This window comes from Pongo pygmaeus, chromosome 5, assembly GCF_028885625.2.
Source record: "Pongo pygmaeus isolate AG05252 chromosome 5, NHGRI_mPonPyg2-v2.0_pri, whole genome shotgun sequence".
NCBI classification, from domain to species: domain Eukaryota; kingdom Metazoa; phylum Chordata; class Mammalia; order Primates; family Hominidae; genus Pongo; species Pongo pygmaeus.
The window spans coordinates 26585448-26612668 of NC_072378.2; the positions used below are offsets into that span (position 1 = coordinate 26585448).

The following is a 27221-nucleotide window of genomic DNA, read 5'->3' on the forward strand; positions in this document are numbered from 1 at the left end:
AAGAACCTTGCTAAACTGACCCTTCCTGTCTCTATCCCTCCCACTACAGAGCATGATTGAGTTAGGTTGTTACTATCTAACCGGGCACACCCCAGTAGAACCTGATTTCTTTCTAAGCTACCCCATCGTCAACTGATCCTCTTCCTTCTCAGAACACACATGTTTCCCTCTAGCTCAGATCAACTTTGGCAGAGGCTGAGGCCTGGCTTAGCTGGATGCTTCTGGCATAAGGGCTACTTCAAAGCCCTGGGCCTTATTTCTTCAGGTAAAAAAATATAAAGTCAGATCTCATCCTGGCTGGCCATGCTGTTAGACCCTTGCATCCTTCTCTTCTGCCTCTTCTCAACAGCTGCCCAGTCCTGTTTGGAATTCATATACATACAGCTCTAATACTGATGTATTTACCCTCATGAGCCACTCAACCCAGAATCTTATTTGAATTATAATCCAGAAACATCAGGTGACGTGTGAGACTACTGTATGAGAAAGAGACAGTTTAAGGGTCAGTCCAGTGGAAAAAACAGTTCTCAGAGCTTTCTTTAGCTTATTCTCATCAAAGAGCTTTCTCCGCAGAAGGAACCTACTGGTTCCTCCTTTCCAGTCCTAGAAATCCTGACCTAGAGTGGCTTAATCCTGCTAGCACCTCTCTCTTGCACTCTGGTGCCAAATGACTCCAGGAACTGGGCCATGATGTGGTGGGAATGACCTTACCCTGAGCATGTCACTCATGCATTGAACAACAGCTGAGAGCAGAGCTTAGAGCTTAGAGCTGGGCCCTGTAAGGTGAGAGGAATCACATCCTGCAGAAGTCTGTCCTGAGAAGCAGGTACTCCTGTCACAGCAGAGACACAGTGGATACCTGAGTAACAATAATACAAGACAGGACATGGGAACAGCAAAAGATTTGGGTGTCAGAAGAGGCTGAGAACACTTCAGGCAGGAACATTCAGAGTTATTTTTGGAGAAAGTAGGCACAAAGGCTGGGCAGGATTTCACGGGGTAGAGATGGAGCAAGCAATTCAAGTGAAAGGCATGGCATGGGAAAGGGAGCGCTGGCCACAGGGAGTGCAACGTTGTGATGCAAGGCCACTGTGGAGCCATTGCTAGCGTATTAACTGCAAAGTTTTGAGTTGAATCAGAAGGGAATTGGAGGCCTCCAGACTAAGCATTTAGACGCTTGAGGGGAATATTGACAACTGGGCCTCGGGAAGATTATTCTGGAAGATATCTTTACAATTACAAGATTGGAGCCTTTGGGAGAGGAATGATGTTTACAGGAGGATGGTATGTGTGCTGGTGTGTGTGTTTGTGTGTGGCTCTTGGACCCAACCTGACCACCTACTATCTAGAAGGTGAAGGACAACTAGAAAGTTTTGCCCAATTCCGTCTTCTGCCACCATCAGAATGCCACCTCCCTGAGGGAAAGGATTTTTGATCCTCACTCAGGATTCTCAGCACCTCTTATCCAATAGCTTTGGGATGAATGACAAGGCCTTCATAACAGCCACTGCGACTGCTGTCTCCTTTCCTTTGCTACCCCTCCCGCTCCAGCCATGCCTGCTTCCCCCAAGCCCTCCTGTGCTCCAGGCCCAACCTCCAAAGCCAGCAACTTGAACAAGAGTCCTCTGGCTTTGGAAAGGGAGCGGCTTATGTTTTCCTCCTCATGATTCCTCCCCAGCAAAATTGCCCTCTACATAGAGAGGCCTCTCCTTGTGGACACCAGCAAAGCCACCGACCTCGGTGACAAACCCCAGGGAATCTCCCCAAGGAATCTCAAAGCGAGAGAGAGAGAGAGAGAGAGAGAGAGAGAGAGAGAGAGAGAGAGAGAGAGAGAGAGTCTCGCTTTCGAACAAAGAAAAAGGAAATAAAAAGACCCGATAATCTCAAAAGGTTATTTGCTGCTTGAAATTTGTGATTCGGTGTATTCTACCTAGTAACTGCTGAGAAATAAGGTTCGACACCATTGGCTGGTTCACTCACACCCGGCCAATCCTGGACTCTAAAATACTTGCGGAAACCTTGGGACTGTGGAAGCCCGGGTGACCAGATCTCGGTTCCTGCATCTCCAGACATGGCGACCTAGAAGAAAGGGAAGAACAATTTTTTCTCCTCTTTTGGGAAGGTTTGTGTCTATTAGTGCCTGTGCCCCTGGGCAGCTTGGAGAGAAGAGGGACGACTGGAGAATCGTCGAGAACCAGCGGAGAAAATAAAACGCAACGTTAATTCTAGAAGGTAGGAAACGGAGGGGAGGCTCTACAGCTCCGGGGTGGGCACAGTAGGTGGGGGAAGCGGGATCTGCTGTGGACACGAGACGGGGTCCTGGGACAGGGAAAGCCCACCGATGGGGAGGCGCGGCCTCGCCTGGCTTTGCCTCAGGCTGCCCGGCGTGGGTCGCGGGGAGGAGGAAGTGAAGGGAGGAGGGTGTGGTAGAATCCAGCGACAACTGAAGAAACCGCATTCTGGCCAGAGAAGTGAGCCGAGGAGAACGGAAAAAGACCCCCTTGATCTTTGCATTGATGGCTTACTTCATGGAATGTTTAAGGAATCCCTCTCTCAGGAGATACCTGAGCCTTCGGATGCAGGGGACTCCCTGAAGTTGGGGCACTGATGAGACCTGCTTGAGTGACAGGAGAGGTAGGGCCCGACCAGCACTGAGGTACCAAGACTCCTAGGCTGATTCTCCTCTGTAACCCTAGGCCTCCTGTCCCTGCCTGCTCTGGGTGCTCATGGAATCAGCTGCTGCCCTGCACTTCTCCCGGCCAGCCTCCCTCCTCCTACTCCTCCTTCTCAGCCTGTGTGCACTGGTCTCAGGTAGGGATGTGTGCCACTTACTGCTGTCACCTATCAGAAAGGAACATCAACCCTGTAGTCTGCAAAGGGAAAGAAAGAAGGACTGTGGAGTTGTTGACTTACCCTTTCATTCTGAACATGTTCACTGAATTTATACCAGTACTGTCCGAAAGAAATACAGTGAGGCACAAAGGCCAAGCGCATGTACAATTGCAAATTTTCAAAAAAAATTAAATTTTACTTTTTATTGTAAAAAGTAAAAAGAAACATGAAATAAATTTGTATACTATATTTTGTTTCACCCCAAATAATCAAATATGAATATTTAAATACTTAGTTAATATACCATATTACCAATGAGATAGTCAACATTTTGAAATTTTAAATCTTCATAATCCTGTGTGTATTTTACACTTACAGCTCATTTCAGTTGGAACTCGCTAGTGGATATGTGCTCTATTGCACGGCTCAAGTTTACAGTACACTCAGGCACAGCGCTAGATTGGGAAATTGAGGAAAAACCCCTCAAGGGCACAGGGTGGACAGAGGGTGCTCAGGGCGGGTTCCCCAGGGTTTCCTTCATGAAGCAGAAGCACATTTTATAGTTACTGCTCCCAGGGGTGCTGTCGACTAGCCACAGCTACTGGTCCCCAGATTTCTCAGCCCAAAGAGACCCTATGGCCATGGAAAAAATATGTTTCTCCCTAGAATATCTGCTTCCTTTCTTGCCTTAGAGATGTGATGGCTGGTGTCTTTGTCTGACTCTACCCCTTTGTTGAACAGCCCAGGTCACTGTCGTGGGGCCCACTGATCCCATCCTGGGCATGGTTGGAGAAAACACTACGTTACGCTGCCATCTGTCACCCGAGAAAAATGCTGAGGACATGGAGGTGCGGTGGTTCCGGTCTCAGTTCTCCCCCGCAGTGTTTGTGTATAAAGGTGGGAGAGAGAGAACAGAGGAGCAGATGGAGGAGTACCGAGGAAGAACCACCTTTGTGAGCAAAGACATCAGCAGGGGCAGCGTGGCCCTGGTCATACACAACATCACAGCCCAGGAGAATGGCACCTACCGCTGTTACTTCCAAGAAGGCAGGTCCTACGATGAGGCCATCCTGCACCTCATAGTGGCAGGTGTGTCGCTTCATTTTGCTTTGTTACTTTGGCACAGTGTGACTTTGGGGAAAGTTTCTCTCCTAACCTCAGGCCCAGCGCAGACCAGCAAATTTTTGTCTGGACTCCCGTTTCCACAGGGAGATTCCACAGGGACACTCTCCCTGTGGAAACAGAATTCCAGGGAAGAATCCTTCCTCCTGCACAAGGGCAACATGAGTGGGTTTGCCCTGCTAAGCCAAGGGCTTCACTTCTTGAGAAGCACATGCAGAATTCAGCTGAGGCCGTGAGCAGGGGAAAATGGTCAGTCTTGGAGGAGAAGTCTTATACCTGCCTTAGCATTGAACTGTGCACTTCTTTTGGGTTTTTTTTTCTTTTTGAGACAGAGTCTTGCTCTGTTGTACCCTCGCTGGCATGATCATGTCTCCCTGCAACCTCTGCCTCCCAGGTTGCACTTCTGAGAGTGAGAGGAGACACTGTCAATAATTGTTCCAAGACAACTGGAATAAACAATGATTACCCAGAGAACTACAACATATCAGATCTTATTTCTTGGTAAATGTTAATCTTTACTTCTTCTTTCCCAAAATGCTGATTGCAGAGAGAGTGACTTATTGTAAATAGATGGTTTTATTAAACCAAGACGAAATACAGAAGCAAAATTATGTATAGTTCCTGCTGACTCCATAGAGAAAGACTGAATTTCGCTGGGAGGTAATAGGGAAGCCTTCCACATAAAAATGCATTTAAACTGGGATTTCTAGGAGTTTGTTAAAATGACATTAAGTGATTACTTCAGTTTTGGGGTTAGTGTATTATGCTTTAAAAGATATATTTGGGCCGGGTGTGGTGGCTCATACCTGTAACACGAGCACTTGGGGAGACAGAGGCAGGTGGATTGCTTGAGGCCAGGAGTTCGAGACGAGCCTGGCCAACATGGTGCAACCCCATCTCTACTAAAAATACAAAAACATTAGCCAGGTTTTGTGGAGTGTGCCTGTAATCTGAGCTTCTTGGGAGCCTGAGGCACGAGAATTGCTTGAACCCAGGAGGCAGAGGTTGCAGGGAGCCGAGATCTTACCACATCACTCCAGCCTGGGCGACAGAGCAAGACTCTGTATCAAAAATTAAACAATAACAAAAAAGAGATATGTGAGGACTGATAAAGCCTTTAAGGTGCAGGATAATCTGTGGTGGCATTTCACTCCATCAGACCAGAGGAGGTGAGGACTAGGGAATTGGGTCTTTCCCTGGGGGCCTCAAATCATAACAGGTAGGAGACCCCATCTTTGCTACACACAAAGGCAACTTTGCATCTGATTAAAGCAGAATATCATGGAAGGAGGGTTTCTTGACCCTGCATCATGACTGTGTTCACAGCAGCACTGCAGGGTTGACCAGTTATGGTTTCTGTGCAGCAGGAATCTGCCATTCTTTGCCTATAAAACTGACACTGGCCTGGCCTTTCCCACTCTGCATTGGATTGCTTAGGACTTTTTGTTTGTTTGTTTATTGTATTCTCTTTGTTAGGTTGGTTGGTAGCTGATTTTGCCCTTAAATCTATTTTGTCATGCTTGCCTGTATTGAACCTCATGGAATGTTTTGAAGAACTTCATTTTCCAATTTGCTGAGTTATTTTAATTCTTATTCCACTGAGCCTTTAAATGTACAAGTAGTTTTATCTCTTGATAAAAATTAAAGTGACCCTGGGCCGAGTGCAGTGATTCATGCCCGCAATCCTAGCATTTTGGGAGGCCAAGGCGGGTGGGTCACCTGAGGTCAGGAGCTGGAGACCAGCCTGGCCAACATGGTGAAACCCCATCTCTACTAAAACTACAAAAAGTATCCAGGCGTGGTGGCACATGCCTGTAGTCCCAGCTACTTGGGAGGCTGAGGCCAGAGAATCACTTGAATTCAGGTGGCCTAGGTTGCAATGAGCTGAGATCCTACCATCTCACTCTAGCCTGGGCTACAGAGCAAGACTCTGTCTAAAAAATAAATAAATAAATAAATAAATAAATAAATAAATAAAAATAAGCCTGGGCAACATGGCAAAATCCAGTCTCTACAAAAAGACACACAAAAAAATAGCTGGGCATGGTGGCACATGCCTGTAGTCTCAGCTACTTGGGAGGCTGAGGTGGGAGGATCACCTGAGCCTCAGAAGTTGAGGATGCAGTGAGCCATGATCATGCCTCTGCACTCCAGTGCAGGCAATAGAGTGAGACTGTCAAAAAAAAAAAAATTTTTTTTAATTAAATTGAGCCAAAGCACCAGACTTAAGTTATTGGTTTAATTTCCTGTCTTTGGTAAAATTCTTTGGGAGACTTTACAAAGGAATTACTCAGAAGAAGTTTAGATGGTCACACATGGCTGAAAGCTCTCCCAGGACCACGCTTTTGCAGCTCTTCCATACCTGGTGTTCACTCTTATGGAAGATTCATTTAAAGATGGATTGTAGTTAGGGTGAGTCTAGTTTCTTAGGATTTTTGGTGATGATCTCTGATATTGAAAAAGTGGTATGGTTATCTTAGTCCCTGGATCATCCAGATCTTTCTAATAAGTTGATGTTCTCCAAGTACTATAAGAAAATCACCCAGCCTGGGCAACATGTTAGCCAAGAATGGTGGAAAATGCCTGTAATCCTAGCTAGTTGGGAGACTGAAGCAGGATGATCTCTTGAGCCCAGGAGTACAAGGCACAGTGAGCTATGATTTTGCCACTGCACTCCAACCTGGACAACAGAGCTAAAACCCTGCCCCTAAAACAACAAAAGCAATACTGTCTAATGGATGGAGCCTCTGGGAGGTAAACAGTGTGAATTAGGATTAGAGTTGGCTTTGCAGGCTAGATCTGTCAAGTCTCCTAAAAACCATCACCTCCTATGGGTGGTAGAAAGCAGTGGTTATGTGAAGTTCTGAACTAGACAGAAGGGTCGATGTCTTTGGATCAAAAGGTTTCTTAGGATTCTGCCCGCCTGGCAGACTTTCGTCCTTCTCGTTATTATTCTAGAGCTTCTGGAAGCTGAGGTCTACTGAGAAGTCATCCCAGAAGCAGAAAGTGAAGTCCAAAACCTGCCTGTTTGAAGTTGGAGTCGACACACCCACCTCGAAGTGAGAAAATTAGTCTGGCAGGATAAATTGAACAAGCATTTATGGCAGACAGATAGATGCTTGGTGCTGTGATGGGGCCTATAGGTGGACCACAAAGAAAAGGGTGCAATGAGATCCTTTCCTCTTAGAGAGCTCACAGTTTATGTGGCCCATTGGTCTGCTGGTGTTCTCCAACATCAGTGTTCTTTCTTCCTTACCCTCATCCTTTTTTTCTTCCTTCCTATTTCTTGCTTCCTATCTCCCTCTTTTTTACCTTTACTTTCTAGCTTCACAGAAGAGATGCAATAGGCACAGAAGAGATGCAAAAGGCACTGACTTTTGCCTGAACCCTGATATCTCTCCACAGGACTGGGCTCTAAGCCCCTCATTGAAATGAGGGGCCACGAGGACGGGGGCATCCGGCTGGAGTGCATATCTAGAGGGTGGTACCCAAAGCCCCTCACAGTGTGGAGGGACCCCTACGGTGGGGTTGTGCCTGCCCTAAAGGAGGTTTCCATGCCTGATGCAGACAGCCTCTTCATGGTCACCACAGCTGTGATCATCAGAGACAAGTCAGTGAGGAACATGTTCTGCTCTATCAACAACACCCTGCTCAGCCAAAAGAAAGAAAGTGTCATTTTTATTCCAGGTTAGTTCTCTGCCCTCTGAGACTTGTCGAGTGCATGGGGGATCCTCAGCACACAGATGGAGCCCAGAGCGGGGATGGGGGCAGCAGTGTGGGTGGAATGGTCCTGGGCCCTAAGGACCTGGAGGCTGCAGCTGAGCTGAGGCCTTTCTGCTTCTCACAAAAGGAGAATCAAAATGTCCCAAAACTCAGGAGTAGGAGCCTCTTCTCTGAGGGTAAACCTGTTTTTGTTGTTGTTGTTTTTCCCCCTGATAAGGTCCTCACGCTGCTGCAATTTTTTTTTAAGACAACTTCTTGCTCTGTCACACAGGCTAGCGTGCAGTGGCACAATCTTGGCTCACTGCAACCTCCTCCCGGGTTCAAGCAATTCTCATACCTCAGCCTCCTGAAGGCTAGGACTACAGGCACACGCCACCACACCTGGCTAATTTTTGTATTTTTAGTAGAGATGGGGATTTCACCTTGTTGACCAGGCTGGTCTCGAACTCCTGACCTCAAGTGATCCACCTGCCTCAGCCTTGCAAAGTGCTGGGATTACAGGCGTGAGCCACCATACCCGGCCAGCAATTTTTACACATTGAAAACAACCATAACACATGGAGGGCGGTGTGGATAAGTGACTCTCTACACTTGGTGTTCCTGTATGCTGCAGCCATCCCTTCCTGTGCAGGGGATTTTCCACAGGACAGAGCTGTGGAATTTCCTTATAGACACACACTCATAATTCATTCAACAAATGGTCAAGAAGCATATCGTATGTTCAAAACACTGTTCCACCAAGGGGAAATCATTGAACAAATTATATTAAGAACTATTCCCCCAAAAAGTGATTAAATAGTTAGTTAACCATATATTCTATCAGATGGTGATGAACATGTATAGGAAACATTAAGCAAGCAAGGAAGGAATAAAGAGGCAATGTGAGACATTGCAATTCTCAACAGAATGGTCAGGGCAGACTTCACTGTAAAGATGGGAATTGAGCCATCCCATCTGATGGCAAGGAATCATCAGATGCTTAAGGACTGAGCAACCCAGCTATAGGAAGAGCATATGCAAAGGACCTGGGGAAGGAACATCTCTGGCAGTTTCCAGGTCCCCCAGAAGGTGATGCTGGTGTGGCTGAAATGGAGTGAATGCAGGAAGTGAAAGGAGATGAATTCACAGAGGCAATGAAAACACATTATACATGGCATCGTAAGCCACAAACAGCCTTTGGTTTTTAGGGCGAGTGATGGGGAAAGCATTGGAAGGTTTTGAGCTAAGAATTATCATGATCACACTAGGGCTGGTCTGCTGAGAATAGACTACAGAAGGTAAGGGCAGAATAAGAAGGAGGTCACTGCAGTATTCCAGGCGTGAGTGATGATAGCTGGAGGCAGGGTGGTGGCTGTGCTGACTCAGCATGACGGGTTAGCTTTATTCATCCTGGTCCTTCCCATGGTGACTGGTTTGCTACCTCTGGGCCTTGGCCCTGGAAGCCACTGAGGTGTCAGCCAGGTGGGAGCCAGCATCACTTTCTCCATCTGAGTTTTCTGAGAGAGAAAGCAACAGAGGAAGTGGCTGAGGAGCTCTTCACGTGTGCTGCTAGGGGCACTCTTACCCCAGATGTTCTGTTTCAAACTAAATGGACATTTCTGGCTGCCTTTTCAGAATCCTTTATGCCCAGTGTGTCTCCCTGTGCAGTGGCCCTGCCTATTGTTGTGGTTATTCTGATGATACTGTTTGCCGTATGCATGTATTGGATCAACAAACTCCAAAAGGAAAAAAAGATTCTGTCAGGGGAAAAGGAGTTTGAACGGGAAACAAGAGAAATTGCTGTAAAGGAACTGGAGAAAGAACGTGTGCAAAAAGAGGAAGAACTTCAAGTAAAAGGTAAAAGAGGCTGAGTATGGTGGCTCATGGCTTGAATCCCAGCACTGTGGGAGGCTGAGGCAGGCAGATCACTTGAGCCCTGGAGTTCGAGACCAGCCTGGGCAATAAAGTGAGACCCTGTTTAATTAAAAAAAAAAAAAAAAGAAAAGAAAAGAAAAAGAGTAGGAGGACAGTTCACCACTATAGAAAGGACACAACTCTCCCAGGTACCAGCATATAGAAGAGAGAGGAAACGCACAGCAGCAGCAGCAAGGTCTTGGAACTCTCATGTCCTTGGAATGAATCTCTCAGAGCTTTCATTCTTTCACTCTGCCCACCTTGCATTCATCCATCTGGCCACATAAAGTACTAAATGGTTGAGCAAAAGCAAGTGTAGCAATGTACTGGTACTATCCAGCTACCTGATCATACATCATTTCTGGTTTCTGACAGTGCCCTAAGCATGAGGGAAAGGAGATGTTGCTGTTCATAGAAAGGATGGTTCCTGCATTGTTTACTATAAACCCAACTTCTTTTAGTTCTTCTGTCAAAGACGTGATTTTCTTTCTGTTTGTTTTTCAGAGAAACTTCAAGAAGAATTGCGTAAGTTTAGCCTTTCCTGAACTACTCCAGGTACAATTTGTGTTCTGCTCATTTAGCAGCATCTCATGACATTCGTCTCTGTCCCTTGCAGGATGGAGAAGAACATTCTTACATGCTGGTGAGTGCCTCTGATATTCCCTCAGATCTCAGCTTTCTCCCCACTAGCCAGCTAACAGGACTCCTTAGAGGAGACGAGCAAGTGGCCCAGGGCGAGGTGGAGACAGCAGGGAACAGGGGTCAGTTCATCAACAGTGTCCCAGAAATTATGCATCATGGCTCTTCTGTCAGGGAATCCCGGCAGCTCTCAGTCAACCCTGTGGTTTACATCCCAGGATCCTTTATCTTTTGGAGTAATGTAATGCATGATTACCAGAGGTGTCCCATATATAGTAGGCTTCCTAAGAGTTACATTTCAGTAGTTGTTGTTCTTTGATCCTGGATAAATTTGAAAAAAAGACAATGCTATCTTAGCAGCTTATATCCTGGGGATGGTGTAGACTGTACCAAGTTGAAGACCCATGTGGGGAAGAGGCCAGGAGGGTCCCTAGTAAGCCTGACATAAGGGTGTACCAATAGTTGGCCAGAAATGCCTTTCTGCTCTTAAGAGAACACTGATACTTTGTGTATAGCCTGCCAGGGGAGGGGGTTCGGGTGGGTGGGAGAGCACAGAACCCAATTGCCCACTCCCAGTGAGCACTTTTCATCTTATGATTCAGCCCCTCTGCCCGTAAGCACCACAGAATCCAAGCTTTACCAGATACCATGGCACACGGACCTTTCCGCTTTAGGTGAATTTCAAAATTGCCACTGTCAACTTGGGACAAAATAGCAAATTGTCACAGCCAGATATATTAACTTGGGGAATGGAGGTAATCATTTTAACACAATAGAAAGGTAGACTGAATAAGTAAGAATAAATACAGAGGGGAGAGGTCTGCAGAATGCCCGGAGTCTGGAGCATTTCTTGTACCTACAGAAGTGACACGTGAAGACATCAGACCCATGTTGTTGAAGCAAAACTGGATGGGAATAGTTCCTCCCTACATTTGCCCACAGACCCCTCAGGCAACAGGTTTTCTTTTGGGGACATTTATTCTCCTTCTTTATATTTTGAAGGGTGCCCTTGTCAGTCATTTAAGTCAGTTGTGATCTGGCAAAAGGAACACATAGGACCAATGAAGAGACCCTTTACCCTCCAGGATAGTGTGAAGGGAAAGACTCACCTTAGTTGATCCACTGGGGAGAGGAGGAGCAGGACATAAAGCCTCTGTGCTGGTTTGAGCCAAGTTGGAAAGTTTCTGAGTAAAGAAAATCCCGGAGATCATAGGTCTTCGTTTAGGGTTTGGTTTTGTTTTGTTTTGTTTTGAGATGATGTCTGGCTCTGTCACCCAGGCTGGAGTGCCATGGCACAATCTGAGCTCGCTGCAACCTCTGCCTCCCGGGTTCAAGCAATTCTCATGCCTCAGCCTCCTGAGTAGCTGGGATTACAGGCATGCACCACCATGCCCGGCTAATTTTTGTATTTTTAGTAAAGTTGGGGTTTCACCATGTTGTCCAGGCTGGTCTCGAACTCCTGACCTCAGGTGATCCGCCTCGGCCTCCCAAAGTTCTGGGATTACAGGCGTGAGTCACCGCGCTGGCCAGAGATCGTATATCTTGAATAGAAAAGGGAATCTTAGAATGCTGAGAGAAAGTAAGAATGATGGATTTTACTTCATTTACTAAACTTTCCGGATTTCTTAGAGCTCCAATTTTTCTCAAACTGAGAGAACTGCTTCTGTCTCTGGAGAGACAGAAGTGCAGCTTCAGTAATTCTCAGTGTGTGAGCTGCCTAGGATCAGAGACCCTTCATGGAAGTGGCCACTACATGAGGATCCCTTCAAAGATATCTGAGACCTCTCTGGGGATCAGGAACCACACAATCCCCAGGGTTCCTGAGACCCCAAGCCTAAACCTGAGACTTCCTCCGCAGTGGATGTGGTCCTGGATCCAGACACCGCTCATCCCGATCTCTTCCTGTCGGAGGACCGGAGAAGTGTGAGAAGGCGCCCCTTCAGGCATCTAGGGGAGAGTATGCCTGACAACCCAGAGAGATTCAATAGTCAGCCTTGTGTCCTAGGCCGGGAGAGCTTCGCTTCAGGGAAACATTACTGGGAGGTGGAGGTGGAAAACGTGATTGAGTGGACTGTGGGGGTCTGTAGAGACAGTGTTGAGAGGAAAGGGGAGGTCCTGCTGATTCCTCAGAATGGCTTCTGGACCTTGGAGATGCATAAAAGTCAATACCGGGCCGTGTCCTCCCCTGATAGGATTATTCCTTTGAAGGAGTCCCTTTGCCGGGTGGGTGTCTTCCTGGACTATGAAGCTGGAGATGTCTCCTTCTACAACATGAGGGACAGATCGCACATCTACACATGTCCCCGTTCAGCCTTTTCCGTGCCTGTGAGGCCCTTCTTCAGGTTGGGGTGTGAGGACAGCCCCATCTTCATCTGCCCTGCACTCACAGGAGCCAATGGGGTCACGGTGCCTGAAGAGGGCCTGACACTTCACAGAGTGGGGACCCACCAGAGCCTGTAGAATCAATTCCTTGGACTCACAGCCATGTAGAAAAGCCCTGGTCGTCTCAGCAGCCACCGCACAACACCCCTGGTGAAGACACACCCTCCTTCCCTCTGGTCACACAAGAGAACATCTTCCAGCTGCCTCTTTCACACCCACTCCAGACCTCAGCCCCAGTTTTCTCCTCCTCACTAGGCTGTGTTTTTAGTAGTTCCTTTGCTTGTAACTATGGGATGGAATCCAGGCATAGGGAACTAGTTGTTACACAACTCCCAGCCAAGAAGAAAGTGTGAGAAGTTGATGGGCAGCGAACCTGCTGTTTAACATCAGGGTGACCACATTGAGCCCAGTATTCCAGTTGGCACCAGATGATATGGACTGGGAATGAGGCCAACAGGGTTCACCAGGATGTAAGAGGAGAGAGGAATCCACAGGACCACCAGAGAGGAGAGGGAACCAGATATGCAGATCAGAGATAGAGGAAGTGGAACCAGAGAGCTGGGAGGGACCAAGGTTGTAAGGGTGGCTAAGTCCCACCATAACAGCTAAGGGGACCTGGGAGATGATGGCTCATTTCCACCCAGCCCCAGGATTTCCAGAGCGCACATCCACAGGCCTGGACTTGGGATGAAGATGAATGAAGAACATGGATGCACGTGGATGTGGTTTGGCTCAGGTGTCCCTGCAGTTGGCAAGGAGTCAGTACTCAGTCCCTGAGTGTGGTTGAAATTTGAGGTCCTGGCTGAGCCAAGGAGTAATGGACCAGATCTACCTCAGTATTCAGGTTCAGTGGGGACACCAGTGGCTTCAAACTTCCCGGTCTCAAGATATCTTGAGACACCTTACAAATAATGGAGGATTCCAAAGAGTTTTTGTTTATTTGGGTTAATATTTGTTGGTATTTATGGCATTTGAGATTGAAACTAAGAAATGTTTTAATTTATTACCTTTACAACATTTATTTACATGACATACATACATTTACAACATTTATTAATTTATATTAAAATAGCATGAATAAGCTAATTATAGGTTAATATAAGTAGAATGTTTGTGAAAAAATAAGTATGGTATCCAAAGCAAAATAAATTTCATTGTGAAGTGTGGCATTGATTAACTTTTTCAAATCTAATGTGTGGCTTGAAAGAATATGACTGGATTCTCACATCTGCCTTTATACTCACTCTGTTGAGATATCATAGACTATATAGGCTCAACAAAACTTTATCCTAGTGACAGAATGAGATTAAAAACAACAAACTGTTTTATTATTAATATGAAAATAAGATTATTAACCTTGTAGGCCCCTTAAAACAGTTCTGGTCAACTAAGTGAGACCTTGTCTCTACCAAAAACAAACAAAAAAAATTAGGTGTGGTAGCTCACACCTGTAGTCCCTGCTTCAGGAGACTAAAAAGACTAACTCCAAAAGCAAGGAGTTGGAGTTTGCAGTGAGCTGTGATCCTGCCATTGCACTCCAGCCTAGGCAACAGAGTGAGACTGTCTCAAAAAACCAAAACACAGGTCGGGCGCGGTGGCTCACGCCTGTAATCCCAGCACTTTAGGAAGCTGAGGTGGGTGGATCACCTGAGGTCAGGAGTTCAAGACCAGCCTGGTCAACATGGCAAAACCCCATCTCACTAAAAATACAAAAATTAGCCAGGCATGGTGTCGGGCACCTATAATCCCAGCTACTCGGGAGGCTGAGACAGGGAATCCTTGAACCCCAGTGGGGCAGAGGTTGCAGTGAGCCAAGATCATGCTGCTTCACTCCAGCCTGGGTGAAAGAGTGAAACTCCCGTCTCAAACAAAGGGGGGGGAAAAAAAAACTTATGTCAGAGACTCCCCATCCCCACCCCAGGAATCCTCAAACCATACTTGAGAGTTGGGATAGAGGATTCAGGAAGTAAATCAATGTGATGGTTAATTTTAGGTGTCAACTTGATTGGGTTAAGGAATACCTAGACAACTGATGGAGCATTATTTCTGGATGTGTCTCTGAGGGTGTTTCCAGGTGAGACTGGTATGTGAGTCAGTGGACTGAGTGGAAGAGATCTGCCATCAATATCTTTGGGCACCTTCCAATCAACTGTGGCCAACAGAGCAAAAGGCAGAGGAAAGGTGAATTCTCTCTCTCTCTCTCTCTCTGGAACACTCTTCTCTTGCTCTTCAATATCACAACTCCAGGCTCTCCGGCCTTTGGTCTTTGGGACTTATACCAGTGGCCCTGAGGTTCTCAGGCCTTGGGTCTTTGGACTGAGTTATGCCATCAGCTTGGTTCTGAGGCTGTCACACTTTGACTGAGCCATGCTGCCAGAATCTCAGGGTCTCCAGCTTGCAGATGGCCCATCGTGGGATTTCTCAGGCTACATAATTGCATGAGCCAATTCCCTTAATAAATGCCCTCTCATGTCTGTATCCCTTGTTGGTTCTGTCTCTCTGGAGAACCCTGACTGAAACAATCAGGCATCTAAAATGCTGGCTTAAATGATAGTGTTTTGGATTTTAGACAACTCAGTAATCCAGTTGTAAAACTGGGTTGAACAAAAAGCTTTTTAAACAGTCTGAAGTTATATTACTGAAATTACAAATGACACATTATGCAAAGAATCAGGAACATATATTTAAATACCTGATTTGTTAAGGCAGAAAACAGGGTTGTTTATCTGCGTGTTTTAGTCTGTCCAGACAGCTATGACAAATATACCAAGACTGAGTCGTTTATAAACAACCAAAATTTTTTTTCTTGCACTCTGGGGGCTGGGAACTGTAAGATCAAGGCACCAGCAGTTTGGTAACTGGTAAGAGCCTGCATCCTTGTTCACAGCCTTTTAAATGTGTCCTCATATGGCAAAGGAGAAAAGTAGATCTCTGGTTTTAGTCCCAAGAAACTGGAAAGATGGGCCGGGCGCGGTGACTCACACCCATCATCCCAGCACTTTGGGAGGCCGAGGCAGGTGGATCACTTAAGGTCAGGAGTTCGAGACCAGCCTGGCCAACATGGTAAAACCCTGTCTCTACTAAAACCCAGGAGGTGGAAGTTGCAGTGCACCACTGCACTCTAGCCTGAGTGGCAGAGTGAGACTCTGTCAAATAAGAAAATAGAGAGAAGGAAGGAAGGGAGGAAGGGAAGAAGGAAGGAAGGAAGGAAGGAGGGAAAAGTAACTGGAAAGATGCAGTTGTTAATTTCTGAGATGGGGAAACGGAGAGACAAGGAGCAAGATGGGGGTGGTGCAGAACCAAAGGTTCAGTTGTGGATACATTAAGGTTGAGGAGTCTATTAGAGATGCACATGGAGATGCAGAGTAGTCCATTGAATAACCAAGAGTCCAGGTGAGACCTCAAGGCTGGAGATAGAAATTCCATACTCAACTTTCCTATATGTTTGAAGAGTTTCATGATACACTGTAGTGGGTAGAGGGAAGAATTGTATTTTGTTATTAATAACATCCTGAATATCATTGGCTTTGACAAAATGAGGACTTCTTTTCATGTCAGTAAATATGGATGGTGGCCATCAAGGGCTGATCTGAGAGCTTGAAATGTCATACATGCCCCAGCTTAGTTCTGTCTTTATTTTCTTCTGTCTTAGCATGTGGCTTGCATCTTCAATGTTGCCTCATGGTCACAAAAGGGCTGCCCAGCTCCAAAGTCCATATTCTAGATAAGAGGAAGTAGAAAGTAAGGGGAGTGTAAGGGTCTACTAGCTGTTTTAGCCTCCCCTTAAATAATCTCTCTGATAAACTTCCACCCTCAAGCAATTGGCTCAAACTTAGTCCCTTGGGTTCCCCTGTCTACAAATGAGATGACACCTTGCAATAAGAAAATGAGATTTTATTACTGAGAAAAGTGGATCTGGTATTGAATAAGCAGCCAGCCAACTCTACCACAGAGCCTAAATTCAAACTGTTGTAGTATCATTTTCTATCAGCCAAGGTTTCAGCTAAGTCCTAGGAGTTTTAATTACTTTAAGGGTCTGTTTTATGACATAAACAAATGATAGGCCTTTATATTTTATTTGTGACCCAACTAAAGTTGCAAGTGCTAGTGATATAGGATTTTTATTTGTCACTTTGCAAGCAGGGGACCTCTGGCCAGCAACACCCCACCCAAGCCTCACTTGGCTAAACTGGCATGCCCCAGCTCACCTGTGTTATAGCTTGTACCCACGTTCAGCAGTTCCTGAGCTCTTGTACCATGCCCAAGAAGAATGAGGATACACTAGACGTTGAAGGGTGAGGAGGGCTGAGAAGAATTTTATCAAGAGACTGAACAGCTCTCAGCAGAGAGGGGATGCTGGCACCCCTACCTGAAGGCAGGAAAGCTCCCCCTGTGTGGCTGGGTCCAGGCCTGTTTTATGGACTCAGAATGGGAAGTGTGTGCTGAATGGTTTGTGAGTGTGCAAAAAAGGTTAAAGTGAAGACACCACTCAAAGGTGGCCACAACGATGTAAAAAAACAATTAGGAAAGGGTGGGTATATGGAAAGTAGTTGAAGGGTGGGGACCAATCAGAGGGAAGTGCACCAAACAGGAAGACAAGTTCTCAATCTGGGCTGAGGATTTACCTTGTAGTTTGGCTTTCAGGCTTTAAACTGTCTTCAGCTTGGAGGTGGGGTGTCACCGGGGACCCATTGCTACCTGCCTAGGCATCTGACTGCCTCCTGTCTGCTATCACTAGGTCCCAAGGTTTGTAGCAAGGACCCCTTACAAAGACATCCCCCACAGTCTACCCAAAGGTTAACCTGGGAACATATTTCATTGTCAGAGTGAGAAACAAATACACATGAAAATACCATATGGCACAAATAAGGAGCAAGAGGTGAAGAAAGCTTCAGTCACACCCAAAATAATTTTGTGAAAAATATAAAATATGCAGTTACAGACAGCACTAACTCTGGATACCAGAAAATTCTATAATTCGGTAATGGATCTGAGACCTGAATTTTGGAGGTACTAAAATAGATGCAATAGATCTAGTTTTCATTCCGTTCATACTTTCATTTGGCTCTGTGGTAAAAGATGATAACATCAAAAAAAAAAAGATGATAATATCCTCCATGTAACAATTACATGCAAAGGGATGTCTGCAAACTGCCACAGTATCATTTTAATTAATACCTATCTTCTGTTCTTAAAATCTTTTCATTTTTCCACTCAGTTCTCCTGATATTTCTGTTATGATGTAAAAGACAGCTGAATGTGAAGAAGCACTGATTATACACGTAACACACACATTAATGATTCAAATATGTAAACACAGAGAGCTGCAAACACTTTGAGAGGTAGGGCTAAAACTTTTCGTCAATGTGTACAATTCAATATCGTTTCAGTTTTCATTCTAACCGTCCCCAGTGGCTTCTGCCCAGCAACTGATGAGAAATGGTACCTCTGAGCCAATCAAAACACAAATTCCTACAAAGAGGATTCTCTTAGTGTTTCTCAGACCAAGTGTACAGCCCATGCTTTCTTTTCCTTTATTCTGGATCAGAGAATCTTAACTAAAGCAGAAATGATTGTGTTAAATTAAACTAAATTTGGTATGAGATATGTATACATTTAGCCTGAGGGATGGCTCCTTACTTGAGCCCTTAAATAATGAACTGCAACCTAACTTAGTATGTAAACTAACTGAAAGCTTAAGGCATGGGTGTATACTTTTGTAACAAATAGCTGAGTCTCAGCCAATCCCAGTAGCCGAACTTCAGTCGGCTGCAGTCAACCCTGGAGCCAAGTGATCAGACTATGTTCAAATAAGGCCAACTCTGAGCTGTAACCAATTAAGCTGTTTCTGTATGTCACTTCCCTTGTGAAATGGAGCTCACTGAACCTCTCTGATGGCTGCCCGATCATTCTGATGGTTTGCAAATTGTTCTTTGTTCAAATTAAACCCTGCTAAATTTAATTTCTCTAAAGTTTTTATTAACAGAAAACTATTGATTACCTTTTTTTGTGGGCTATGATTTTCAGATAGGAATATTAAGGAGTAAGTGGGGAAAATTGCTTAAAGTCAGGGCTACAAGGCCTGGAAGAAAAGGGACTGTAAAGCTGAGAGGGGAACTGGCACAGAGAAAGGGGTGAGGATGGAGAGGGTAGAATGTAAAGCGTAAGTAAGGACCTGAAGAGGCTGAGATTTGGCCGAAGAGGGACAACCTGAATGGAGAAACCTTCCAACTGCATGTTTTTAGGAACTAATTATGGTCAGAAAGGAGCAAAGACTCTTTTTTTTTTTTTTTTTTTTGTCAGACAGAGTCTCACTGTCGCCCAGGCTGGAGTCTGCCTTCCCAGCCAAGCAATTCTCTGGCCTCAGCCTCCGGAGTAGCTGGGAATACAGGCATACGCCACCACACCTGGCGAATTTTTTGTTTTTTAATAGAGACAGGGTTTCACCACGTTGGCCAGGCTGGTCGGCCAGGCTGAACCTGAACTCCTGACCTCAAGTGATCCACCCATCTTGGCCTCCCAAAGTGCTGTGATTACAGGCATGAGCCACTGCCTCCAGCCAGGAGAGGAAAAGACTCCTAAAATATCTCCTGGTTATGTTTAGGAACGTATTCCAAAAGGTACTAAAAAGAGATGTGCCTTAAAGATTCATATGTATATTGTAAATTTTCAACTCCATATTTTCTAGATGTCCCCAACATCCCCACAACAGCCTGTCAACACCCTGCCCAGGTGACCAAGTACACCAGTGCAACAGGGCTGGTTCCTGCCTGCTTGCCCTTGCTTAACTGTGACCTAGTGACCTCCTCCCATCTTTTGATCTTTATTCCTCTAGTTCACCTCCTTTGTCACTATCTCTCCACCCACACCCACTTGCCTTAATCACCTTAACAGCAAATGCTGAATTATTGTAAACAAAAGGAGTCTGTCTTTTTAGTGCATGAGTCCCCAAGTATGTATATATGAATATGCAGTGAACCCCAGGATACTAAGCTTCACTTAAGGATTTTTCCTACAAGGACTCAGCTGTCACATTTGGGGGCATTTCGTTTTGTTTTGTGAATGTTTAACCAAGCTAATGGAGGAACTATTGGTACAATGAACTCAAAAAATGTACAGGATCAGCAGGGCGTAGTGGCTCATGCCTGTAATTTCAGCACTTTGAGAGGCTGAGTTGGGAGGATCACTTGAGCCCAAAAGTTCAAGATCAGACTGGGAAACATAATGAGACTTCATCTCTAAAAAATTAAAATAAAATAAAATAAATATGAGAAAAAAAGAAAAATGTACTGGATTGAGGGGAAAAATTTATGATGCAAACAGAAGAGCATTTATGATTGAAGTGAGAGAAGGATAATGGGGAAGGATGGTGAAAGAACATCAATCTAAATTTATATTTAAATTTACATGAATCCAGTGCAGGCAGCATTTCAGGGGAGGGAGGAGTCTATTTTTCTGTTGATTTCCTGGGCTAAATTCCTGACTGACTCATTGCTGAAAGTAAATAACATATTATTATAGTTGAAAGATTTTTTTTTTAGTGTAGTGATTTCAAACTTTGCTCATTTATATGCAATCCATGAATGCCTCCCTTCTCCTATGTCTCTTTTTGAGTTGTAGGGCCAGTTTGAAGTTTTATATATCATTTACCAAACTTAGGGTGGTGAGTGGGTGCTGATGGCAGCCTGCTTTGAAAATCTCCACTGGAGAGAAGACACAGCAGGATTCAGATGCAAATGACCAGAGCACTCCAAGTTGGAAAGAACTGCTGGGCGGGTCTATAGAGCTCATCGCTCTCTCCTGTCCATTCATCATCTAGGCTGAAGCTCCTGACAGACTCACACCAGTATCTTGCTGCTCCAGAAAGGTCAAAGATGGCAGTTTTCCCAAACTCCGGCTTGCCCAGATGTCTGCTCACCCTCATTCTCCTCCAGCTGCCCAAGCTGGTCTCAGGTAGGTCTCTCTCTCTGGCCTGCAGAGTTAAAACATCTCAATAAATATAAAATATAAAAAGAAGCTGGAGCCCAACCGCCTGGGCACATGTTCACAGGATCTCCTGGGGCTGTATCACAAGCCATTGGGCACTCATATCTGGCTCAGAATAAATCTCTTGCAATATTTTACAGAGTTTGACTCTTTTTGTTTGACAAAATAAATTCAACTCATAACTCCTGAGTTTGGGCTCTGGGCTGTGGAGTTGTTGGAAATGGGTGCTGGGCTCCCACTGCTGCCTTTCACTCAAGGCCCCCAGATATAGCAACCACCTCTTAGTATGTAAAGATCTGATCTCAAATCATCAGGAGCTTCCAGGTTATTTCATTTTTCTTTTTTTCTCTTCTTTTCACCGATGTTTGACGTCCAGGTTATTTCTAAGGTAACAGAAAGAAGCAGAACACTTTCTTGTGCCTGATTGACCAGTTGATGTTTTGTAGGCGATAGGATTCAGATAGCAACAGTCCTCCAGTGCGCCCTTCCCACTCTCGTTTTCTTCCTCCTCCTCCTTACATCTCAGCCCCAGAGGCCTATTGAAGAATTTCTGTTCATTTTACAAAGAAGCTCCTGAAATTTTTATGTTAGTTTTGTCTTTTTATTTTCCTCCTTCTTCTTCTTCTTCCTCTTTTTCTTCTTCCTCTTCTTCTTCTTCACACCACTATACAAACAAGGAAGTTTAGTTTTGTCTTTTACTTTAAATTACACAAGATTTTTTTTTCTTTCTCTCTCTGTCTCTTTATTATTTTAAATTGTTTGTAGAGATGGAGTCTCGCTATGTTCCCTAAGGCTGGTCTCGAACTCCTGGGCTCAAGTGATCTTCCTGCATTGGCCTCCCAAAGTGCTGGGATTACAGGCGTGAGCCACCATACCCAGCTGATTTTCTCTTTAACCTGGCAATAACTCTTGTTTCTGTTTTATTATAGAATGGAAACTGGCTCGATCTTGTGCAGGTCAGTGGCTGGGCACTCCTCTGGGTGCTGAGATTTAACCTCTGAGGTATCCAAAGACCTAAAATAAGTGGAAATGAAAAATGCTGATACCCTTTTAGTGATGAACACAGAGATTTTAAGTTGTGGGAAAAAAAAAAAAAGAAAGAAAGCCTAATACTTCCTTGGAACACAGAGAGGGGCTTTGGAAGATGGCCAAGAGTCCAGCTTCCTGTGAGATTATCTCATGAGGCATTGCAAGCCCTGGGCACAGTCAACTCTAACATCACCCTCTGGCTGCTGGTGACAGAGGGAGCCTGGGGGAATGGAGACCCCTGAGCAGGCCAAACAGCCCTCCTGCTGAGGAGACCTGTCAACTCCTACAGCAGTGCTCTGTTTCTTAGAAGCAAAAATAGTCCTGTAACCATAACACTCACCAATGGTCAGACTTTTTATTTCTGTCTTTCTCTCCAGTTGAAGTGACTCTGGACCCAAACATAGCCCTCCCTCACCTCTTTCTTTATTAGGATTCAAATCTGTTTGACTGGAAGATTCATGTCAGAAACTGCCTGAAAAACCAGAGAGATGTGATTCCTGGCCCTGTGTGCTAGGCCTGGAAGCCTTCACCTCGGAGAGACATTACCAGGAAGTGGAGATGGGAGATGGGAAATAATGGTTGGTTGGAGTCTGTGGGAAGAATGTGATGAAGAAAATTCTCCTTGCTCCTAAGAATGGGATCTGGGCTGTGGAGTCATCTGTAAATGGGTACTGGGCCCTCTCTCCACTCAAGACCCTTCTCTTCTTGTCAGATCTCAGCCCCCAGGTTGAGATTTTCCTGGACTATGAAGCAGGAGGCATCTCCTTCTACAACATGAGTGACAGAACCCCTTATCTATGCTTTCCCCAAAGACTCTTTCTCTGGCTCCCTTCAGCCTTTATTCTTCTTGTGGTCATGAGATAAAAAGCCCCTGACCACCTGCCCAATTGTTGATGGACTTTCAGGAGGTCACAGTCTTGTGAAGCCTGAGGCCTAAGGAGATTCTGTTGTCCAGAATTCAGAAAATTCTGCCTCCAGAAATACAAATATGCTGTTTTCTAAACAAGTGACAACACAATGTAGCCACAGGCTCCCTCAAGCAGCCACCTCATGTCAACTAATAGTCTTTGCTCTCTAGCCTCTCTCCTCCAAAGTCCATTTCCTCTCCTGAGGCTTCAGCTATTACTGTCAGACCCTCAGTTACTTCTGATGAACAGGGATTAGGCTTGAGAAAATGGAGATGCATCTAGATTGGCAGATATAGGGGACTTCTTAATGTGCTTTTATTGCTGCCTTATCTCTGAAAATAGGTTTTGGGAGTTTGGGAATAAGTCTGAGGGCATATAAAGGATTGAGACTGAGTGACTTAGGAGTGTGAGAGGAAATATCTTGGTGTTGAGAACAGGGTTGATGTGGAGGAGTATTCTCTGTGTTATGCATGTAAAAAGAAAAAAAGCAAAAAAAAATCATGACTGGGAAAGGAAACACCCCAAGCTGAAGTCCAAGAAAGGTACACAGAGGAAACGCAGAAACAGTTGTGTTAGCAGAAGATGACATGAAACCCAGCTGACAGTGAAATTAGGAAGTTGCCTTGGAATTTCAAGAACTTGCATTCTCAGGTTTCTGGTTCTATGTCCAACAGAGCAGCAAAATCCAGCACTTCTTCTTTTGAGTCTCCATATCATGCTAACAGAAAGACAAGAGGTCGGGAGATGCAGAGATGAGGAGGAGCTCAGGAGTGACAGTGTTGAAGAGATTCTGAGCAGAACTCCACAGTGATCTGTGTAACTGATATCCAACCCTGATCCCTCCATCTTCTGCCTGTCCAACCCTTGCTTAGATCTCAATCTAACTTCACTTCATTGTGTCCAAGAAGTTCTCTGATCTTCTCTTCCCCTGTGGATTTAGCAACCCTCCATTTTAGAGGCATTTTCAGGAATCTTTTTGCAATGCATCATCACTATGAGAGCTCAGCTTCCTGCTCCCCAGGCCGATTTAGCCTAACATCCCTGTGCTACACCACTCCGACAGACGTGCTGTCAAATTAGTCACCATCTTTCACATAGCCCATCCCCAGCCCACCCTTCACATATACAAAACCTCTTCTACCTACAGATTGTGTTTCTGTAATAGGAATTAGCTCATGTACTTTTTGTTAATCCTGGAATTATGACAGCATTATAATGTCGGTGTTCGTTTTACTCATACTCAATTTTCTCCCAAATTAATGTTTTATGCCATTGAGGAAGAGTTAGTTGAGTACAAAATACACCAACAGCTGAGCTCAGCAAACCACAGGGAAATGCACTAGCATATGTAATGCATTTTTGCCCCATGGTTTTCCTTTTGGCTTAAAAGAAACACAAGACCATAATGGCTTTGTAGATCACATTTTGTACAAAGATGACAACTTCTCCACCTTTAGCCTGTTGTCACAATGTTACTCAGCCTTTACTCCTGTTGGTGTCCTAGAGCCAGCCAGCTTGCACCAGTTTAGGAGAGCTGATTGTTAAATTTTCAGGAAAGTAGTGAGCAAAAATCACTCATAGTAGGAGTATTTACACCGCAGAAATTGCCAAACAATACTAAACAAGGCATTTCTTCCTGCATACGATGTATTAGCCCACCACTGCTTTATTCCCAAATTCAGCAAACTCATCTTTTTGGTATACTTCTTTTTGAGATGGAGTTTTGCTCTTGTTGCCCAGGCTACAGTGCAATGGTGCGTTCTTGACTCACCACAATCTCCGCCTCCTGGATTCAAGCGATTTTCCTGCCTCAGCCTCCAGAGTAGCTGGGATTGCAGGCATGCGCCACCATGCCTGGCTAATTTTGTATTTTTAGTAGAGACGGGGTTTCTCCATGTTAGTCAGGCTGGTGTCACCCGACCTCAGGTGATCCGCCTGCCTCAGCCTCCCAAAGTGCTGGGATTACAGGTGTGAGCCACCACACCCAGCCAGTATACTTCTTTCTATTAAGCTACATTCACCTACCTTCAGGTAAAGCCCTACATTTACTATTAAACGCGTTTAGTTATTAGGAGTTTGGGTAACTGTGCTAAAATTATTACTATCATTGATGTTTTTATTAGTGTTCTTTTTTCTCTTTTTGAGGGTTTTTATGGACAATTTGGTGGGCATTAGGGAATGGGTGCTGCTGATTGGTTGGCTTTATTAGTGTTTTGGAAACAAACCTGCATGGGTTTTTAGTTGTCTAAGCCCAACTCTATTTTTTTATGTTTTTGTTGCATGATTTTGCAGAATTCAAGGTGTTTGTTGTTTTTTTTTTTTCCAGGAAAATAATATGTTGGGTTATTACAGAAACACATACTTTATTTTCTCTAAAATCCCATAAATGCTTGGTTCCAGAATTTCAAGCATCGTTTTTTTGTTTTTGTTTTTGTTTTTGTTTTTAGAGATTAGGAAGTTGAGGCCAAGAAAAGTGAAAGTATTTAGTTAAAAACACATAGTAAGTGACTGAGCTGCAAGTAAACCAGTCTCCCAGCTATTCATGCAGTAAAATGACTGAACTACAATTGGGAATGAGAACAGATTAAACTAATCTGGAGCCAGAGTTGTCAGAAAGTTCTCTAGGGAAATCCATGAGCATGTCCCCATTGGTTCAAGGATTTCTTATGCAAAAGGAGAGAAATAATGTGATTTCTCTCACATGAACTCAGGGGCCAACTTTGGATAGAACTGAAAGCTGTACCTGCGAAACAAAGAGAAATATTCCTTTCTCCTTCATTTTATACTATTTCCAGCACCAAAACCTTTTCTTCTCTCTGCCTGCCCCCTTCCACACAAACTGTCCAACTCCATTCTCATTTCCCCACTGAGGTGGATGCTGTGGTGCCCTGCCCTGATCACTCCGTGTTGGACTGAGACACACAATCAACCAGCTGCAGAGAGTATTGGTGGCTCAGGGCCCTCAGCTGACTCCATACCATGGAATTGTTAAAGAGCCAAAGAGAGCCCTTTTGCCCAAGGTTATTCCACCTCTCAGTGAGTGGACCACATCCAATGACTGGACAACGTAGGTGTAAAGGTCCTGGACCCCTTGCAAAAAGTACACAACTCTGAAGGGTCACCCCAGTTCCAGAGTTCATTGTGAGACTACATTATATTTCAACTTCTCCTTCTGTCTATCCTCTTTCCTTAACTTCCCCAAGGTATTGATGCTGAGGGGCTCCCCAGTGGATGTCCTATAGTCTATTTCTCTGGAACCACCAAAGACAGGGATTCTCAAAGGTGTGGTCTGACCCTAAGATCCTTTCAGGGGATCCATGAGGTGAAGACTTTTTTTTTTTTTTTTTTTGAGATGGAGTCTCACTCTGTCACCCAGGCTGGAGTGCAGTGGTACGATCTCAGCTCACTGTAACCTCTGCCTCCTGGGTTCGAGCTATTCTCCTGTCTCAGCTTCCCGAGTAGTTGGGGCTACAGGTGTACGCCACCACTCCTGGCTAATTTTTATATTTTTGGTAGAGATGGAGTTTCACCATATTGGTCAAGCTGGTCTCAAACTCCTGACCTCAGGTAGATCCACCCATCTCTGCCTCCCAAAGTGCTGAGATCACAGGTGTGAGCCACCACACCTGGGCAAGACAATTTTTATAATGATACTAAAATGTTATTTGTGGCTGGGCATGGTGGCTCATGCCTGTAATCCCAACGCTTTGGGAGACCAAGGCAGGCAAATCACTTGATGCCAGAAGTTCGAGACCAGCCTGGGCAACATGGTGAAACCCCGATCTCTACAAAAAATACATGAAATTAGCTGGGCATGATGGTGAGTTCCTGTAGTCCCAGCTACTCAGGAGGCTAATGTGGGAGGATCACCTGAGCCTCTGAAGTTGAGGATGCAGTGAGCCATGATCACCCCTCTACACTCCAGCTTGGGTGACAGAGTGAGAACTCTGTTTCAAAAAAAAAGAAGCGAGAGGATCACTTGAGCCCGGGAATTCAAGACCAGCCTGGACAACATAGTGAGACCCCCATCTCTATTTTTAAAAATAAATTAATTAATTGTTTTTAAGTTATTTGCCTCTTTTACTCACGTACTCTCACATGTGTGCATTGGAGTTTTCCAGATGTTGAAGACATGATGACATCATCCCTCTGACACCTACTGGAATGTATGTCACAATGTGTATTATTGTGTTTAAAATGCTGTGTTTAAAATGCTGTGTTTTAAGGGCCGGGGATGGTGGCTCACACCTGTAATCCCAGCACTTAGGGAGGCCAAGGCAAGCCAATCACTTGGGCCCAGGAATCAGACCTGGCCAACATGGTGAAACCTTGTCTCTATGAAAAATAAAAAACTAGCTGGACACGGTGGTGCATGCCTGTAATCCCAGCTACTAGGAAACTGAGGCAAGAGAATCACTTGAATTTGGGAGGCGGAGGTTGCAGTGAGCCGAGATTGTACCACTACACTCCAGCCAGGGCAACAGAGCGAGACTCTGTCTCATTTAAAAAAAAAAAAGTCTGTTTTATTTATTTATTTGAGACAGGGTCTCAATCATTCGCCCAGGCTGGAGAGTAGTGGTGCCACCTAGGCTCACTGCAACCTTCACCTCCCAGGCTCAAGCGATGTTCCTGCCTCAGCCTCCCATGTAGCTGAAATTACAGGTGCATGCCACCACACATAGCTAATTTTTGTATTTTTTTGTAGAG

The 27221-nt window shown here is 45.0% G+C and overlaps 1 protein-coding gene and 1 long non-coding RNA gene across 6 annotated transcripts; one reads left to right on the forward strand and one right to left on the reverse strand.

The window, feature by feature from the left end:
• Positions 1–1984: 1984 nt before the first annotated feature.
• Positions 1985–20710, forward strand: LOC129038049 (butyrophilin subfamily 2 member A2). 4 transcript variants are annotated; one of them, XM_054490583.1, is made up of 8 exons: positions 1985–2232; positions 2697–2811; positions 3574–3921; positions 7360–7641; positions 9292–9513; positions 10075–10095; positions 10187–10213; positions 11839–13757. In XM_054490583.1, exons 2-8 carry the CDS (start codon positions 2727–2729, stop codon positions 11859–11861), a joined length of 1008 nt encoding a protein of 335 aa, XP_054346558.1. In that variant the 5' UTR covers positions 1985–2232; positions 2697–2726; the 3' UTR covers positions 11862–13757. The 4 variants fall into 4 exon arrangements, with proteins under 4 accessions (XP_054346558.1, XP_054346559.1, XP_054346557.1 ...); XM_054490584.2 differs by lacking the exon at positions 11839–13757 and adding an exon at positions 20411–20710 and having other exon boundaries at positions 1986–2232; XM_054490582.2 differs by having other exon boundaries at positions 2000–2232; positions 12068–13757.
• LOC129038080 (uncharacterized) lies at positions 15250–26684 on the reverse strand. Of its 2 annotated transcripts, none has more exons than XR_008503068.1 (3): positions 26607–26684; positions 20242–21591; positions 15250–16311 (listed from the first exon to the last, which is right to left on the reverse strand). It is a non-coding gene; the product is annotated as an uncharacterized LOC129038080 (long non-coding RNA). The 2 variants fall into 2 exon arrangements; XR_008503069.1 differs by having other exon boundaries at positions 20242–21241; positions 26607–26665.
• Positions 26685–27221: the final 537 nt, after the last annotated feature.